This window comes from Balaenoptera physalus, assembly GCF_965194825.1.
Source record: "Balaenoptera physalus genome assembly, chromosome: 1".
NCBI classification, from domain to species: domain Eukaryota; kingdom Metazoa; phylum Chordata; class Mammalia; order Artiodactyla; family Balaenopteridae; genus Balaenoptera; species Balaenoptera physalus.
The window spans coordinates 34258854-34273861 of record NC_138882.1 but is presented as its reverse complement, the minus strand read 5'-3'; the positions used below and the strand labels follow the sequence as shown (position 1 = coordinate 34273861).

Genomic DNA, 15008 nt, shown 5'->3' with positions numbered 1-15008 from the left:
AGACAAAGAGTTTTTCTTGTCTTCTGGGGTTGTTTTGTCAGCCGTTTCTAGAGCCAGAGAGGTGGTGAGATGCCAGGGATCCAGGCCCATGAGTTCTCAGTTCTGAGAATCACAAGCAGCTAAAGGTAGGATCCAGCTGCCCCTAAAAGCTGTTTGTGGATTCCAGATACATCTGATTCATTGAACTCTCTTCTGCTAACACACAGTACTTGACAGAGGGGGAGCAACTCGGGTTTTCAGCAATTTTGACCCGTACTTTTGCAGGAGACAATTGAGGCATTTTTCATTGGCTCTTTAAAGCCAAGGTGGTTGAGGCAGACGCATCTCCTGACGTCCCCCTGCTGACCAGATTTCCCTGGAAACTGCTCTTGTACCACAGCTTGTGAGAGCAGGAGAGGATGGGCTGCCCTTGGCCTAGAGGTCAGATGGGCCTGCATGGGAAGCTCTTCCCGAATCCTCACAGATGTGAACTTTAGCATCTGGATTCTGAGATGATCAGATATTAGGTCCAGCCCTGAAGATTTGGGAGAGTCAGTGAAGCGTCATCAAGCTGGAGAGGCTGGATCCCCACCTCTGAGAAGGTGGTGGGATCCTATGATGCCCTAAAAGACTGTGTCGTCTTCTACCATATAGAGTCTCATAGAATAATCAATCGCCTTTGTCTCCGACCCTCCTTCTGGGTCTACGTCTCCAGGGGAAGAAATGAGCTACCCTCCCTCGGGAGCAGTGGCTCCCAAAGCCACCAGCTGGATTATCCTTTGTAAATTTTCCTGCACATCCCTTTCATGTAAGACCACATTTTTTCACGATCTCCCCTTTGGGTCCAGCTTTCTCATCCCTTAATGATACCATGTGTCACCCTGCCTCCTCTTCAAGCTTTCCGTGGCTTGAACAATCCAGCTGAGATGTCTTTGGAGCCTCTTAATTTCCAGCCCAGCTTCTATTTTTCCAGTTTGAGCCTGACTTTACTTAATAGCCATCGAGGAGAGATAGAATCTCAGCTGAGATGGTAAGAACAATATTTGAGGAAAACGTCATGGAAGAGTTTCACCAGAGCAGCTCATTAAGACAAAAATATCTTTCTCCTTTACCTCTTTTGCCCTTGAATTTTGGTATTCTTTGGTTTGAGTACGAAAAATCTTCCCAAAGCTGACTGTCAGAAGCAGAACAAGTAGGGTATCCATCTTTAAAGAGAGAGGCAATATAGAATAGATGCTAGAACACAAGCTTTGACACCAGATGGTCCACAATCCAAAATATAACTGGCTTGTGACCTTGGCAAGTCTGTTGACTCCACTGAGCCTCAGTTTCCTCTGTGGAAAATGGGAGTAATACCCTCCAAGTTTGCTGTGAGTATCGAACGTGATGATGGTGATGGAGATGGAGCCGAGCCCCAGCGCTTGGCCCATAGTAAACGGCCAAGTGGCGGTCCTGATTATTACCTCTGCCTTTAGGATGTTCTTCCCTGTAGTTTTGAACTTTGGCTCATTTCCCAGTAGCTTCTCCTCCTTTGGAACAACTCTGTGGCTGCTAGCCCACATCCTACAAGTGAAGTATTGCCGTAACCGTTTTATAGTCACAGCTGCAGTGTGTCAAGGCAGCCACAGCAGGCCTCAGTGTTCATTTCCCCCTTTCCTGTACTTAATGCTTTGCTGGTCGTGTGTACTTGCAGGGCTGCACACTATGGTGTGAATTAAATGTCCACAGGGTCACAAATTGGTTTCTGCAGGTTTTGTTCCCATGTGGAGGGAGTATGCCGACTGAGCTTCCACGTAACCCCACGGTTCCCAGCTCTCCCAGATTCACCAAACCGGCACCGGAGCCTCCTGCTACCAAATCGTCTCCTCATGGTGCCCCTGACCTTGTGTTGTCTGACCGTTTGGGTGATTCCGGGATGATGGGTGGGAGGAAGCTGCTGCTTTGGTATCAGGCTTCTTCGGTACTGAGAGCTGGATGCTGTAAGAGTTATAGACGGTAACCAATTAACCACATAATGGATTAACCCCTTCAGTAGCCACTGTTGTATATGTGTGTGCTGGTGGGACAGATGAGCATATCTACAGAGAGAGAGATAACACGGGGTAAATTGTTGCCTTCTTTTTTATTCTCTTCTCCTCTTGAATTTATTCATCCCACAAACACTTACTGAACACTCGATATGTGCCATATGTTGTGCCAGTAGCCTAACTACCTCCACGTGTTTCATCAGTTCTTCCCCTCGAAACCCACTCCCTTGATGGCTGATGGAGAGAAGCTGGGCGCCCCTAGGACAGGAGCCCCGCTGTTCCAGCCAGCCATTAGCTAGCTCAATAAGTCCAGCAATGTCACAGACACAGAGTTCCCCCTGCCACTCTGTCCTCATTCTGCCAGCGCCCAGTAACAATACCTGACTCCTGCCGGGAAGAATGCCTTGCTCTCCCTCCAGGCATGTCTCAGGGCTCCCAGCTCCTGGCAGCCCTGCCTCCCCTCCAGCTCTCACCTCTCCAGCTGAGTTGAAGACCCATGAAACCCATGGGTAGGCCCAGCTTATATTTATATTTTTAACTCTTCTTGTTTGCAGTCATACACCTTTTGAGCAGGGGTGACTGCTCCAGTTTCCCTTTGCTTTGTGGTTCCTGGTTGCAAAATCCTTGTTCTTCTCCGTCCCATCTTATCCGCTTCCATAGAACTGTGCTCTGAGGGAGAGGTGAGGCTGAGGTAAGGTGGGGTCTACTGAGCTGGAGTGTCCCCAGACTTGCATGACCCCTTCCACAGGGAAATAGCCACCCTGACAGCGTCGCTCTCTGTGAGCCATCTGGCTTCCAAAAGCTGTGTGCATGTCATTGATGCCAGACCCCGTGGCTGCTCCAGCCTAGTTGAATTGCAGATCGCCTCCGCCATCTTGGCTGCCCCTTGCCTCTCACCCCTCCCCCAGCCTCTCACGTCCAATTAACACCCTCCTCTCCAGCCCCCTTCCAGAGTCATTAGTGAAGAAGCAGAATGGTCTTGGCCCCAAAGTGATTTCCTGTCATCTCTGTTCATTAACTCTCTCCATGTCTTTGCTAAACCATTAATAATACTCCCTGCATCTCTGACTGTTCATCTGAGTCTCTGTGGCTTCATCCCAGCTCCTTGTCTCCAGGGTCCCAAAGAGAAGGTTATCCTGTGGCCCCAAGATGTTCCTTCTCTTTCTTCCACTGCTGCTGAGATGGCCTCCCTGGGGGCCACCGTGCTGGCCTCTGGATCCCAACACGAGATGCTCGGGGAGTAGACTACTCGCTGCTCAGGCAACTCCTCCCCCGTTCCAGGGCCAGAGAGGCTTACTGAACTGGGAGGGAAGCTGGGCTCCTCTTGGCAGGTCCTATCAGAACGTAGAGCTGCTCACACACATGTGCTGGTGGGGCCGAGGAGCCCCGCGCTTCCTAACACACCTCTCTTAATGATGTCCCGGCCCTTGGGGTGGTCTCAGCGGGGAGGGTCTGGGGCTTGGTGCCTCTGAGGGTAAGGGGGTAAGCAGGAGGGCATGATAACCTTTCTCTCTAGCCCGACAGCTCTGGCCTAGCTGGGTCAGCCCTCTGGGCAATAAACTCACGAGAGCTTGTTCCATCCTATTTCAGCCCGAGGAGTTGCAGAAAGAACACCCAGCTTCATGTATCCCCAGGGCACCGCGAGCAGTCAGATGGTGCTGCGTGGCATGGACCTCCTGCTGGAGTGCATCGCCTCCGGGGTGTACGTACAGTTTGCACCCCGACTCCTGGCCACCCTCCAGGAGGCTGGGCTGGGGGTTTGTGCATGCTCTGTTCTTGCCACGTTTTGGGGTGGGGGGTGCGGTGTGGTGGTGCAAAAAGAGAGGCGAACAGCTCCTAGTGAGGACGATGCAAATCATAGTCATCTCCATCCCACTGGCCGCCTCTCTTTTTTAGATAAGGAAGAAAGGAGGTGACTAGGCTTCCTGTATGTGTGTTAGACCCTCTTGTGACCTTAAGATAAGTCCCGCAGGCGCCCTGTGGCTGAGCATCCCCTCTGCATAGGCGGCATCAGCTCTCAGAGGACATGCATCCTCCTGGGCCCGAGTACACTTTAAGGACACCTGGGTGTCCCGGGCTCCATACAGTAATAGCAGAGCCACATTTAGTGATAAGTCCCTGTTTCTCGCCTGGTCCCTCTTAGCCCAACACCAGACATCGCATGGTACAAGAAAGGTGGGGACCTCCCATCTGACAAGGCCAAGTTTGAGAACTTTAACAAGGCCCTGCGTATCACCAACGTGTCCGAGGAAGACTCTGGGGAGTATTTCTGCCTGGCCTCCAACAAGATGGGCAGCATCCGGCACACGATCTCGGTGAGAGTAAAGGGTACGTTGTGTGTATTTCTCATTACGATGATTTTGCCAGCCCTACACTCCATGGCCACCCTTCCCTCTCAGCGTGGTTGGGGGGCAGGGTGAGTGGGGAAAACGTCCAACACGCTGATTAGTGGCAATAGTTTCCTGCAGGAATGGTGTCACCCCCAGGTGTGTGTGTGTGTGTGTGTAAAAGGGCAGGGGGAAAGAGGGAGGTGTTAAGGGAGGAAATCCGCCCTGACCATTGCCCAACTCCTCTTTGTGCCTGGGGCTCCCTCAGCAGGTGCACTTTCTCCTGTGGCCTATTTGGATCACTCAGAACCTTTCTGTCTTTCGTTTCTCAGTCCTGTTCACGGTGTGTTGTCTTAGGCCTGTGCTGTCTGTGTACTTGTGTGTGGTTCTCTTTTAAAAATGGGGAGTCATCATGGCCCAAATTATTTTTCAAAAAATCCTTCCCTCCCCCCAAAGCATAGATGGGCCACCTGAGCTGTTGCAGGCAATAGAGCACGTGCCTTTGTGGGTCCCAGCCACGGGTGGCAGGGGGGTGCACTGGTCACTTCTCAGTCTGAATGGTGGGCTGAATGGATGATTGGGGTGATGAGGTCTGAAACCACAGTGCAAGAACTTTCCTAGTACATGCTCAGGTTGACCTGTGACCTTGGTTTCAGCACCACACTCGAACCAGGGGCTCTTAACCTTTATTGGGGTTTCAAGATCTTTGGGACTCTGATCCAAAGGACCCTCTTCTCAAAAAAATCCATATCCACATATTCACAAAAATTTCCAGAAAATTGGAAGGGGTGGCCAGCTAAGAGCGTCTGCTCTAACCGAAGCTTAGTGTCTAAAAGAATGAATATCAGGCCTTTCCTAAATGGTCTGATCCTGCAGCAACAACAGCAGGAATCCAGAGGGCCAACCCCTGCTACTTTACCACCCTCCCTGGCTCAAGCCCTTGGGTGCACACCACAAGCGCCTGGGGAGCTCTCAACGCATTGGCCGCCCAGGCGTCCCCCGACGATTCTAACTTAGTAGGTCGAAGATGGGCCCTGGCACCCATGTTTGTTAACAGCTCTTCAGGGAGCCCCAGTTGAGAACTCTTGTTCTGTGAACTTGAAATAAATCAGTCAGCATCTGTAGTGCCAAGCTGACCAAAGGCAGCCTAGACTGTCACCCTATCAGGATGAGCCCTGGGCAGGTGTCGGGGGCCTAGGGCTAGCACTCGGGGGCTCCTGCCTTCCTAGAGGGGGCCCATTGGTTCCTTCTGGCTGCTCCTGTCATCTGACACCCCTGCCTATGCCTGTCCTTGTCTTCCAGCTGCTCCCTACTGGCTGGACGAACCCAAGAACCTTATCCTGGCTCCTGGCGAGGACGGGAGACTGGTGTGTCGAGCCAATGGGAACCCCAAGCCCACCGTCCAGTGGATGGTGAATGGGGAACCTTTGCAATGTGAGTAACGCACTGTTCTCCCGCCTGCTTCTGCTCTGTCTCCTGCCAGAGGATCCAACTCCCCATCCCTGTGGGCCAGCCCTGTTGCAGCAGAAGTGAGGGAGTAGCCCATCTCTTTGGACATCTCAAGAGGCAGGAAACCTGCCTCATTTGTGTGTGAGAGAGAACAGAAGGCCTGTGGTTATGTTCCCATGTTTAGGGGATTTCTGCTCCCTGGGGTTTTTCATAAATTTCTGCTTTCTACCCTTTACAACTACAGAGCCCAGTTCAAGGGCTGGAGACCTCAGCCTGTATCTCCTGAGAGTATAGGCTCTGAGTGATGGCTGGGGCTCAGGAGGTAGAGGAGAGCTCGGTAACTCATTTCCATCGTTTACCCAAGTCCCTCTCTCTGCCGAGGGCAAAATAAGAGGCAGGGTTATGCGACAACATGAAAGATATGGTCAGAAATGAGGGAAAACTTCCCTATGAGAGCAGAGGTGCACAGTGCAGTTACTGAGTGCGCACAGACATCAGGAAGATTTAATCCTACCCAGATGCCGGAGTGGGTGACTCCAGGGATCCTTCCAGCCAGAGGTCAACTTTTCACATCATATCCGCTCCAGTTGCATTTACTTTTTAAGTGTCCTGTCCTTACTTTCTCTAAGGGGTCAGAGGAAATGCAAACAATGTTATCAACCCGATGGGGCCAAAAATAGATGGCGAGACCTCAGAGCCTAACTCACAAGCAACAGCTGATAGAAACAGGTGGAGAGGCAGGGAGACAGGTAGAGGAGAATGCACCTTTCTAGACATTTATTGTGTGCCAGGCACTGTGCATTCCTCTTCTCTCTTTAACCTCAAACATTAAAGATGAGGAAGTGAGGCTCTGATGGTGCAGGGAATTGCCCGAGGTCACATGGCTAGTGAGTGGGGAAGCTGTGGGCTGCTGTGACAGTGCAATATGCCTACCCTGTCTAGTCCTGAGCATCTAGTTATCCCAGGAAATATCCTGCCTCTGGATACGAGTGACACACGGACACGGCCTGCCCTCTGCCCTTCTCCCTGTCCTGGTAGCAGTTTGGGGACAAAGCAAACAAAGGCTTTAAACTTCACAGCACCATTAAATAAATGCAAAGTTCAGGACTTACAGCTGAGCCTTGGTCCAGGGAAAGGTCCCCCGTCACTCAAGGGAGTGACCGGGAGGAAAGCTGGTCCGTGGGAATTGCCGGGCAAGGAGACTTAAAGTTGCTGGCATCGGCTTCCTTTGTGCTTTTTTGCTGAGTGGAGACTCCAGAAGGATGATAAGGATGCTGACCTCGGCTTTGTTCACCTGCTGATTCCCTAGTTCCGGGCTCAGACTTGCTATCTGTGGGGTGGAGCCCATGGGGCCAGACCCTGGGTTCTTCTCTGCTGACTTCTGTGGTAGGTCTGAGTGATCCTGGATGAGTTCCTAGATCACGCAAACCAAGTCATCTGGCCCAGTCCCGAAATCTTACAGAGGAAAGGCACCTTCTGGTGGTGAAAGAGGAGAAAAGTAGGGATTCTTTACACTTCTAAAAAACTTTTATTTGTACAGCTCATTAGCTCATTATCATTCTCTTATCTTAACCTTCCTCAGAGTAGGGGAAAGATGGGAGTAATGCTTCCGCATTTGACAGATGAAGGAAATGAGGCCCAGAGGAGTTATTGATTTGCCCCAGGTCTTAGAGTGATAACGGGGACAGGTGTGAGACCCCACGGCCACTCCCCAGCCTCTGCTCTCTGCATCCCCAGCCAGTGGTACCAGGAGAACTGCAGCAGGGATTGTCCTCTCAGTGTGCACTCGTCTTGGGAAGATCAGGTAGCTTTGGCAAATACAGGGACTCATTCAGCTTTCATCAGGCATCGACTTCCAGATTTAACTTTGTGAATGTCTGCAGAGTGCTCTGCTCAGAGAAGGGGAAGGTGGTAGGTCCCATCTAGTTGGATATTGCTTTATCCTTTTCAAAACACATTTGAGTATATGTGCATTGAATTAAAATAATAACAACGATAATAATCAGTATGTGCTGAGCCCTCTGCTAATAACATGCAGAGACTCTCCGGTCATCCTCATAAGAGCCCCACAAGGTGATACGTTATCCCCATTCAGTTGACAAGGAGACTGAAGTGCAGAGCCATTGAATAGTGCCGGCAGGTAGTGTGGTTAGAATTCAAACCCCTCCTGTTTCCAAAGCTTACGCTGTCAACCACAGCTGCCCAGCTGCTGCATAGGTTTGATCGGGATTCCTATTCCCATTGGATGGATTGAGAAATAAACTCCAGTGGGCTCAGTGATGGACCCAGGCCACACAGCTAGGCAGTGGTGGGCCGGAAACTGGGTCTGAGCTGGCCCAGTGCTACTGCCTCCACAGCACCCCAGTCCTACCAGGGAGTCCTGTCCCAAGTGCCCTTCGCCCTGCCCTCCCCCTTTCTCACAAGGAGTGTCTTTTCCGACTGTAGCGGCACCACCCAACCCAAACCGTGAGGTGGCCGGGGACACCATCATCTTCCGGGACACCCAGATCAGCAGCAGGGCCGTGTACCAGTGCAACACCTCCAACGAGCACGGCTACCTGCTGGCCAACGCCTTCGTCAGCGTGCTGGGTGAGTGCACCCCTCCCTCTGCTCGCCTGCCTGGACCTTGCTCACCTCATGGACACACTTTCTCCTCCAGTGATTGGCCAGGCTGGTGGGGTATGAGGGCAGCAGGATGGGAGAAGCACAGAGACCCAGAATGACATTTGCGGGGAGGATGGAGGACTTAAAATCCATAGAGCTGGGTGTGCAGACAGAGTTCATTCCATGCGCTAAGTCAGTCTCAGTCCCCTTCCTCCCCTGATGAGAGGAGGGACCGTCTCGTCTCCTTGGTGTGTCCATGTTGACTCTCCCTGGGTTCTCCATGGTCTCGGTGGGAAATAGTCCTGAATATGTTCGTGACATTCCCAGAGCAGGGAGAGGGCAGTGGGCAGGTGCAGCTAGGAGAAGCCTTGGGGCTGTGGAGGGGCAGGTATAGAAGCTGCTGGAAAATTGGGGGGAACCCTTTGCAAAAGCTGGACTGGATGTAGGGTAGGTGAAGGACAAATGGGTAAGCTTCCTCCTTCCTCACCTAACCCTCAGAGGCTTCTTAAAGGAGGGAGGTTGATGGGGGAAGGTACACTGGTGCTGAGAAAGCTGCTGTGAGGAGAAGGAACAGAGAGATAAGACTGGTCCACAAAGAGGAGGAGGAAGACTCCCCACCTAAGGTCAGTTCTCTGGGAATCGCAGACGTGCCGCCTCGGATGCTGTCACCCCGGAACCAGCTCATCAGGGTGATCCTGTACAACCGGACGCGGCTGGACTGCCCGTTCTTTGGGTCTCCCATCCCCACACTCCGATGGTAAGTTCCGGGAGACCAGGCCTCCCCCACAGGGTCATCTGTCTCGCCTTTCTCATTCCATCTGGCCCATGAGAGGTATTCAGCAAGTCCTGGGAGCCTTAAAGGGTTGAAGCTGGGAGGAGTTGGCAGATCATCTGGGTCAACCCTCTTTTTGTGCAAAGAAAGAAACCGAGGCCCAGAGACTTGCCAAGGCCACCCAGTGGTCGGAGGCAAGACCCACAAGGCTCGGGGCTCCTCCCGCTCCCCGGGCTGGTCCTTTCTCAGTATGCTGTGTGTCCTGCTGCTCTGTTGTGAGGTTTAAGAATGGGCAAGGAAGCAACCTGGATGGTGGCAACTACCATGTCTACGAGAACGGCAGTCTGGAAATCAAGATGATCCGCAAAGAGGACCAAGGCATCTACACCTGTGTTGCCACCAACATCCTGGGCAAAGCTGAGAACCAGGTCCGCCTGGAGGTCAAAGGTAAAGGAGAGAGTTGCTAGGTAGAGGGAGGGGTGGGGAGGGCAAGGAAGCCACCTCCTCAAAGTTATGCATGTGTGTCACTCACTTTGAAAATGTGCCACACCTAATGTTTAATACCTAGTGGGACCTCCCTCCAGGTCTGTGTGTCCTCTCCGTGGAAGTTTCGTGGCCAGGGCCTCTGGCTGGCCTGGTGTTGTGAGCACTGAGTCATTACCAGCCTGGTCCAAATAGACTTAGGCAGGGACGCCTGCTACCCACACCAGCTCCCCACTACCACCCCAGAAAGTACGTCCTGTGTTCCTGAGCCGGAGGGAAAGGATTTGGGGATTGGCTACTGTTTGGGATTCCCCCCATACCAGGCGTCCCCTACCATTCATGTAACCGAATCCTATTTCTGCCACTTCCGTGGTCCATCTAACCTGGAGGTCATGCATGTCACACTGTGTGGCCACACGGGCATGGGGTGGCAGAGACGAGCTCCGGGGGCTTCCCCACAGACCCCACCAGGATCTACCGGATGCCTGAGGACCAGGTCGCCAAAAGGGGCACCACGGTGCAGCTGGAGTGTCGCGTGAAGCACGACCCCTCCCTGAAGCTCACAGTCTCGTGGCTGAAGGACGACGAGCCCCTCTACATCGGGAACAGGTTTCTGCTTCTCCCTCCTCTCTTCCTGCTGCTCCTTTGGGGCGGTTTCTTTTCCCTTGCTCTTGGGGATGCATTGAAGAACACAGGGAACCTGTGTCATGTGTGTCACTGGGGAACCGCTGAGGAGGGCGTGACAGCCTCAGCGACTCCCTCCACATCAGGCGAGACCCCCCTCCCACTGCAGCTTCCCCCTCTCCCCCGTCAGGGCTCTGCTTCTCTCTCCTCCTCCTCCCTCCCTCTTCTCCTCTCCTTCCCACTCCTTTCTGTCTTCACTTCTCTCCCTCTCTTCCCTCACTTCTTCTCCTGTCCTCCTCCCTTTATTTTGATCCTTTCCCTTCCTCCTTTTCACAGCCAGGACTCCCTCCCCATCCTCTCAGCCCTGCCTGCAGTGCTCCTGTTCTCCAGCAGAGGGCAAGGTTGGCCGAGCAGACTCTCACCCTTGTGGTTAATGGGGTTCTCCGCCCTTAATGCACCTGAGACCCTTTACCAGGCCCATGCCTGCCCCATCCATCCCTCATCCAAGATTCGGATTTAATTGGAGTTGAGGGAGGGCCCAGGCATAGATAGTGTTTAAAAGTCCCCCCAGGTGTTTGTAATGTTCAGCTAGGGTTAAGAACGGCTGATCCGAGCCTCCCTTCAGGACTCACCCTCGTCCGTCTCGGGGAAGGTTGAGCATCGGTACCAGCTGTTTCCAGTGATGATCTGGTTTTCTGCAGGGGCATAGCCTGCGGGTGGGTGCAGGCATTATGGCCCTCAGCGAGGCTCACAGTCTGCCCTCCTCCCTCTATGGGAAACAGTGCAGAGGAGCCCGGGGCACCTGGGCTGAGCCTGGGCATCAATCTGGGCTGAAGACGGAGCTGGAAGTACGAGAAGACCTGCCTTTTGGGGGTGGGCCTAACTGTGCCCTAATTCGGGAGGGGAGCACAGCACAGGAAAGGCACAGAGAGCAGACCCAGTGTGGGAACTGAGGACAGTGAATACGGGTCAGGGCCACTTTGGCTCCACCTACTTTCCTGTCCCCTCCAGCAAGCACCGTAAGTGCTCAAGGTGACATGAAGACCCTGCCTCTCTCGAAGCACTGAGGTGGAGCCTCACGTCCCCTAGGAGGGGCTGCGGCTGCCCAGCCCAGACTACAGCGCCGCCTCCTGCCTTCTGACCCACCATCCCCACTTCAGGGAGAAAGCAGCCGGGCAGTGCCCAGCACTCCTGCTGCCTGCCCCCTTCACTGGCACCCTACTCGCCTTCCTCTCAACCCCTGCCCGGTACCTTTGCAGGATGAAGAAGGAAGAGGACTCCCTGACCATTTTTGGTGTGGCCGAGCGGGACCAGGGTAGCTACACGTGCGTTGCCAGCACCGAGCTGGACCAAGACCTGGCCAAGGCCTACCTGACCGTGCTAGGTAACTGCCGCTGCCCACACTGGCGCTGATCCCCACCCCCTACTTCCCGAGGCCAGAGAAGCAGAGGACGGTTCCAAGGGCAGAGCCTGTGGTCAGCGAGCCAGCCAGGCCTGGTGATCCTCCTGCCTTCCGGTTTAAGGGTTAGGAAGCTGCTCCTTTCAGAACAAGCAGTGCTGGATGCCTTACCTCCTGAATGGAATCATTAACTTGCCCAAATCCTCACCTGAAGGGTGCCTGAAGGAGAGAGGGAATGGACAGGGGGTTCTCATTGTGATCATTTTTACCAACTTTACAGCTAACTCTAAACCACTAAGTCAATTAAAACGATCCATCCTTGAAGCAAGACTGAACTTTGTGTTCGTCCTTCCAACACCCTCTGCTAGCCTTCCTCTCTGCACCCCTTTCCTGATGGGATTTCACAGGGTGCTGTGCATTTCGGATGATCCTGTCTTGTCCTGCCCTCGTGTCCAGGCCAGACTATAAATACTAAGCCATCCCAGACCTGGGGACGTAGCCTCTCCCGTCCGGGGAAGCAAATCCCGTCCTCATCTCTTCTGTCTCCGGGCCCCCTATTGCCATAACTCTCAGTGCACTCCTGTCCCTCGGCAGTGTCCCTGCATGGTCACAGGGAACAGTGGGCCCAGGCACAGTCGTAGCATTGGGACAGGAAGGACCCAGGGTGTCTACCCCCAGCTGTGGAGGGAGCACAGGAAGGCCTTTGTGAGGGTGGGGCACTCTCCATGGAAGTGGGGGAGGGGTGAAGCTGTGCAGGGGCAGGTGTTCAAGCCTTGGCTGCCTATTCCCACCCTTCGAGAACACCTTTATCCCCAGATAACCTGCTAACCTGGATAACCCATCTTACCTTTGCAGCTGATCAGGCCACTCCAACTAACCGTTTGGCTGCCCTGCCCAAAGGTAATTCATACTAATCCCGGGACCGTCACCAAGCACCCGAGGTGTGTGGGAGGGAGGAGTGTAGGAGGAGGAAGGCACTGCCGGACAGGAGTGCTGTGTACCGGCAAGGGGCGGCCTGCCCCGCTCCCTGCCAAATCTGACTCCTCTCAAGAGGCCCACGTCACCTACCTTAGCCCATCACAGCCCGACTCCCGGCGTCCTGCTCCTCTCACAGACTGAGCTCCGAAGTCCGGCTGTCACTCCCTGCGTCCCCAGTCCCTTACCTCTGGCCATGCCCACCACTCCCTTGGGGTGGCCTGTTCTCTTCCCCCAGCTTAGCCTCTGAAGTGTATTCAGTCAGGAAACCCACTTGCTTTGAGTTATCTGTAGGCCCATCTTTTTTGCAGCCTTTCACATCTACCATACACCCATTTCCAATCCGCACACATTCGTGTGCAACACAGATAAACGTGGGCTCCAGTGACTCACCTTCCAGATCCTTCCAGTAACCAGCCAAAATGTGGAAATAGCTGGTTCAAGGAGCCAGGATAGGAGAAAAAATCACGCCTACCCTCACCAGTCAGTGGCCAGATGGCTTTATCCCCAGGCCAGGAGGGCACTTACACACACTTAGGAAATCCAGTGAGACTGGAGCCCCAAAAAGGTGCTGCCTCCACCCTTGTTAGGGCCTCTGTCCTGCTGTCCATCACTGAAGCTTCTAGACTGAGTCCCTGTCTCCTCCCTGGCCTGGTCCTCTGTCTTTGTCCCCCCTATTCCCTTAACTGGTCTGCCCTGCCCAGCTCTCCAAACACCCCCCGGCTCCTGCCCCCTCAGAGCCTCGGCACACAGAGTAGAAGATAATTATGAGAAAATGAGACAAAATCCCAGACTTCTTCACCAGTTTTCCTAAAGGCTGTGAACATGGGTCTAATGCAAAGGGCAGCATTTCCCAAATGCTTGCGCTCCGAGAACATCCACAGCAATGGGGTGGGTTGGCACCAGCTCTCCCTGTGCCCTGCATTCCTTGATATTTTGGGCCGGGGGTGGAATTTGGGGTTGTCTCTTTGTTCTTCCTTGAACCCTGAGGGAAGGGGCGGTCCCTGTGCTGACCCTCCGGCACAGGCTGGGGTTGGTTCTTGCGGTGGTGACCTCAGCCCGTCAGAGTCCTGTCCGTGGGACAGTGTTCAGGGCTGAGGCCAGCACAGGGACGGGCCGGCTCTAACTCGGGAGGCCTGCGTGGTGTCTTCTCCCTTTGCTGCCAGGACGGCCAGAGCGACCCCGGGACCTGGAGCTCACCGACCTGGCCGAGAGGAGCGTGAGACTGACCTGGATCCCGGGGGACGATAACAACAGCCCCATCACAGGTCAGCCGGGGCCCTGCGCCGCTGTCCAGAAAAGAGGGCCGGCAGCCCGGAAGCCAGAGGCCTGGCCCTGGTTTCTGGTCCCACTTCGGCCTCACTTGACGTGTGCCCTGGCCTGTTGACAGAACGCTTGGAGACCTTGGTTTCCCTTTCTGGGTCTTGGGAAGAGTACCTGTGCCTTTGTCTACCCAAGGGAGATTATAAAGACTAATGGAAACCATGAAGGAGCGCTCTTGAGAAAGAGCTCACTAACTCAGCTCCCCAAACAGCCCTGTCTTCCTTGCCCCCTCAGACTACGTTGTCCAGTTTGAAGAGGACCAGTTCCAGCCAGGGGTCTGGCATGACCATTCCAAGTTCCCAGGCAGTGTCAACTCAGCCGTCCTCCAGCTGTCCCCCTATGTCAACTACCAGTTCCGGGTCATTGCCATCAATGAGGTGGGCAGCAGCCATCCCAGCCTCCCGTCCGAGCGCTACCGAACCAGTGGAGCACGTGAGTGCTTGAGGGCTAACAGGAGGTGCTGAAGCCAGGTACCCCAAGTTCAAACTGAGTTCCCCCGGTCCCCAGCCACATGAATTTGGGCAAGTTACTTAACCTCTCCAAGGCTCAGCTTCCTCATCTGTGAAACAGAGAATAATAACACCATCTCCGTCATGGGGCTGCTGTGAGGATTACGTTTGAAAATGGGATTCGGGTACTTACCGTGATGTGCATATAGCAAGCACACAATAAAAGTTAACTGTCATTTTTATTATTACTAATATTATGAATAATTCTTGATGCTCTGCTTTAAAGGGAAGAGCTATGGCAAAGATTTGCAGTGGAAATATATAATCTGGGGTTGCACCAGGTTTCTTAACACACTTGGGTAATGAAGTGTTTAGATTTCTAAAATCATGCTGGCTCATTGAGGGTGGAGATGCTCCCAAAAAAGGTTGAATGCCAGGGTAAACCAGTCTGGTATTAAACATACTTAGGGGATAATCCACATTGAGTTGGCTGTACTGACCATCTAAAGTGCGGAAAGCCTTATGATAAATGCTGTCTTGTAAGGGATTAAAATTCAAAAGAAATTATCCCTGCTTTGGGGGGTTTAAATCTTAGCT

General features: G+C 53.5%; 1 protein-coding gene across 20 annotated transcripts in view; it reads left to right on the top strand.

The window, feature by feature from the left end:
* NFASC (neurofascin) overlaps positions 1–15008 on the top strand; it is a 97614-nt gene that overhangs the window by 42330 nt on the left and 40276 nt on the right. For 14 of the 20 annotated variants that reach the window (XR_014263595.1, XM_082461881.1, XM_082461882.1 and 11 more), the window contains 11 exons: positions 3597–3708; positions 4150–4334; positions 5636–5767; positions 8228–8371; positions 9032–9143; positions 9439–9605; positions 10103–10250; positions 11525–11649; positions 12520–12564; positions 13806–13907; positions 14197–14394. Coding sequence is in view for 19 of the 20 variants with exons in the window: in XM_082461881.1 (XP_082318007.1) it covers positions 3597–3708; positions 4150–4334; positions 5636–5767; positions 8228–8371; positions 9032–9143; positions 9439–9605; positions 10103–10250; positions 11525–11649; positions 12520–12564; positions 13806–13907; positions 14197–14394 (1470 nt within the window). In the remaining variant the exon portion in view is untranslated. Of the gene's footprint in view, positions 1–3596; positions 3709–4149; positions 4335–5635; positions 5768–8227; positions 8372–9031; positions 9144–9438; positions 9606–10102; positions 10251–11524; positions 12414–12519; positions 12565–13805; positions 13908–14196; positions 14395–15008 lie in introns of those variants that run through there. The other 6 variants (XM_082461884.1, XM_082461885.1, XM_082461883.1 and 3 more) reach the window with 2 other exon arrangements.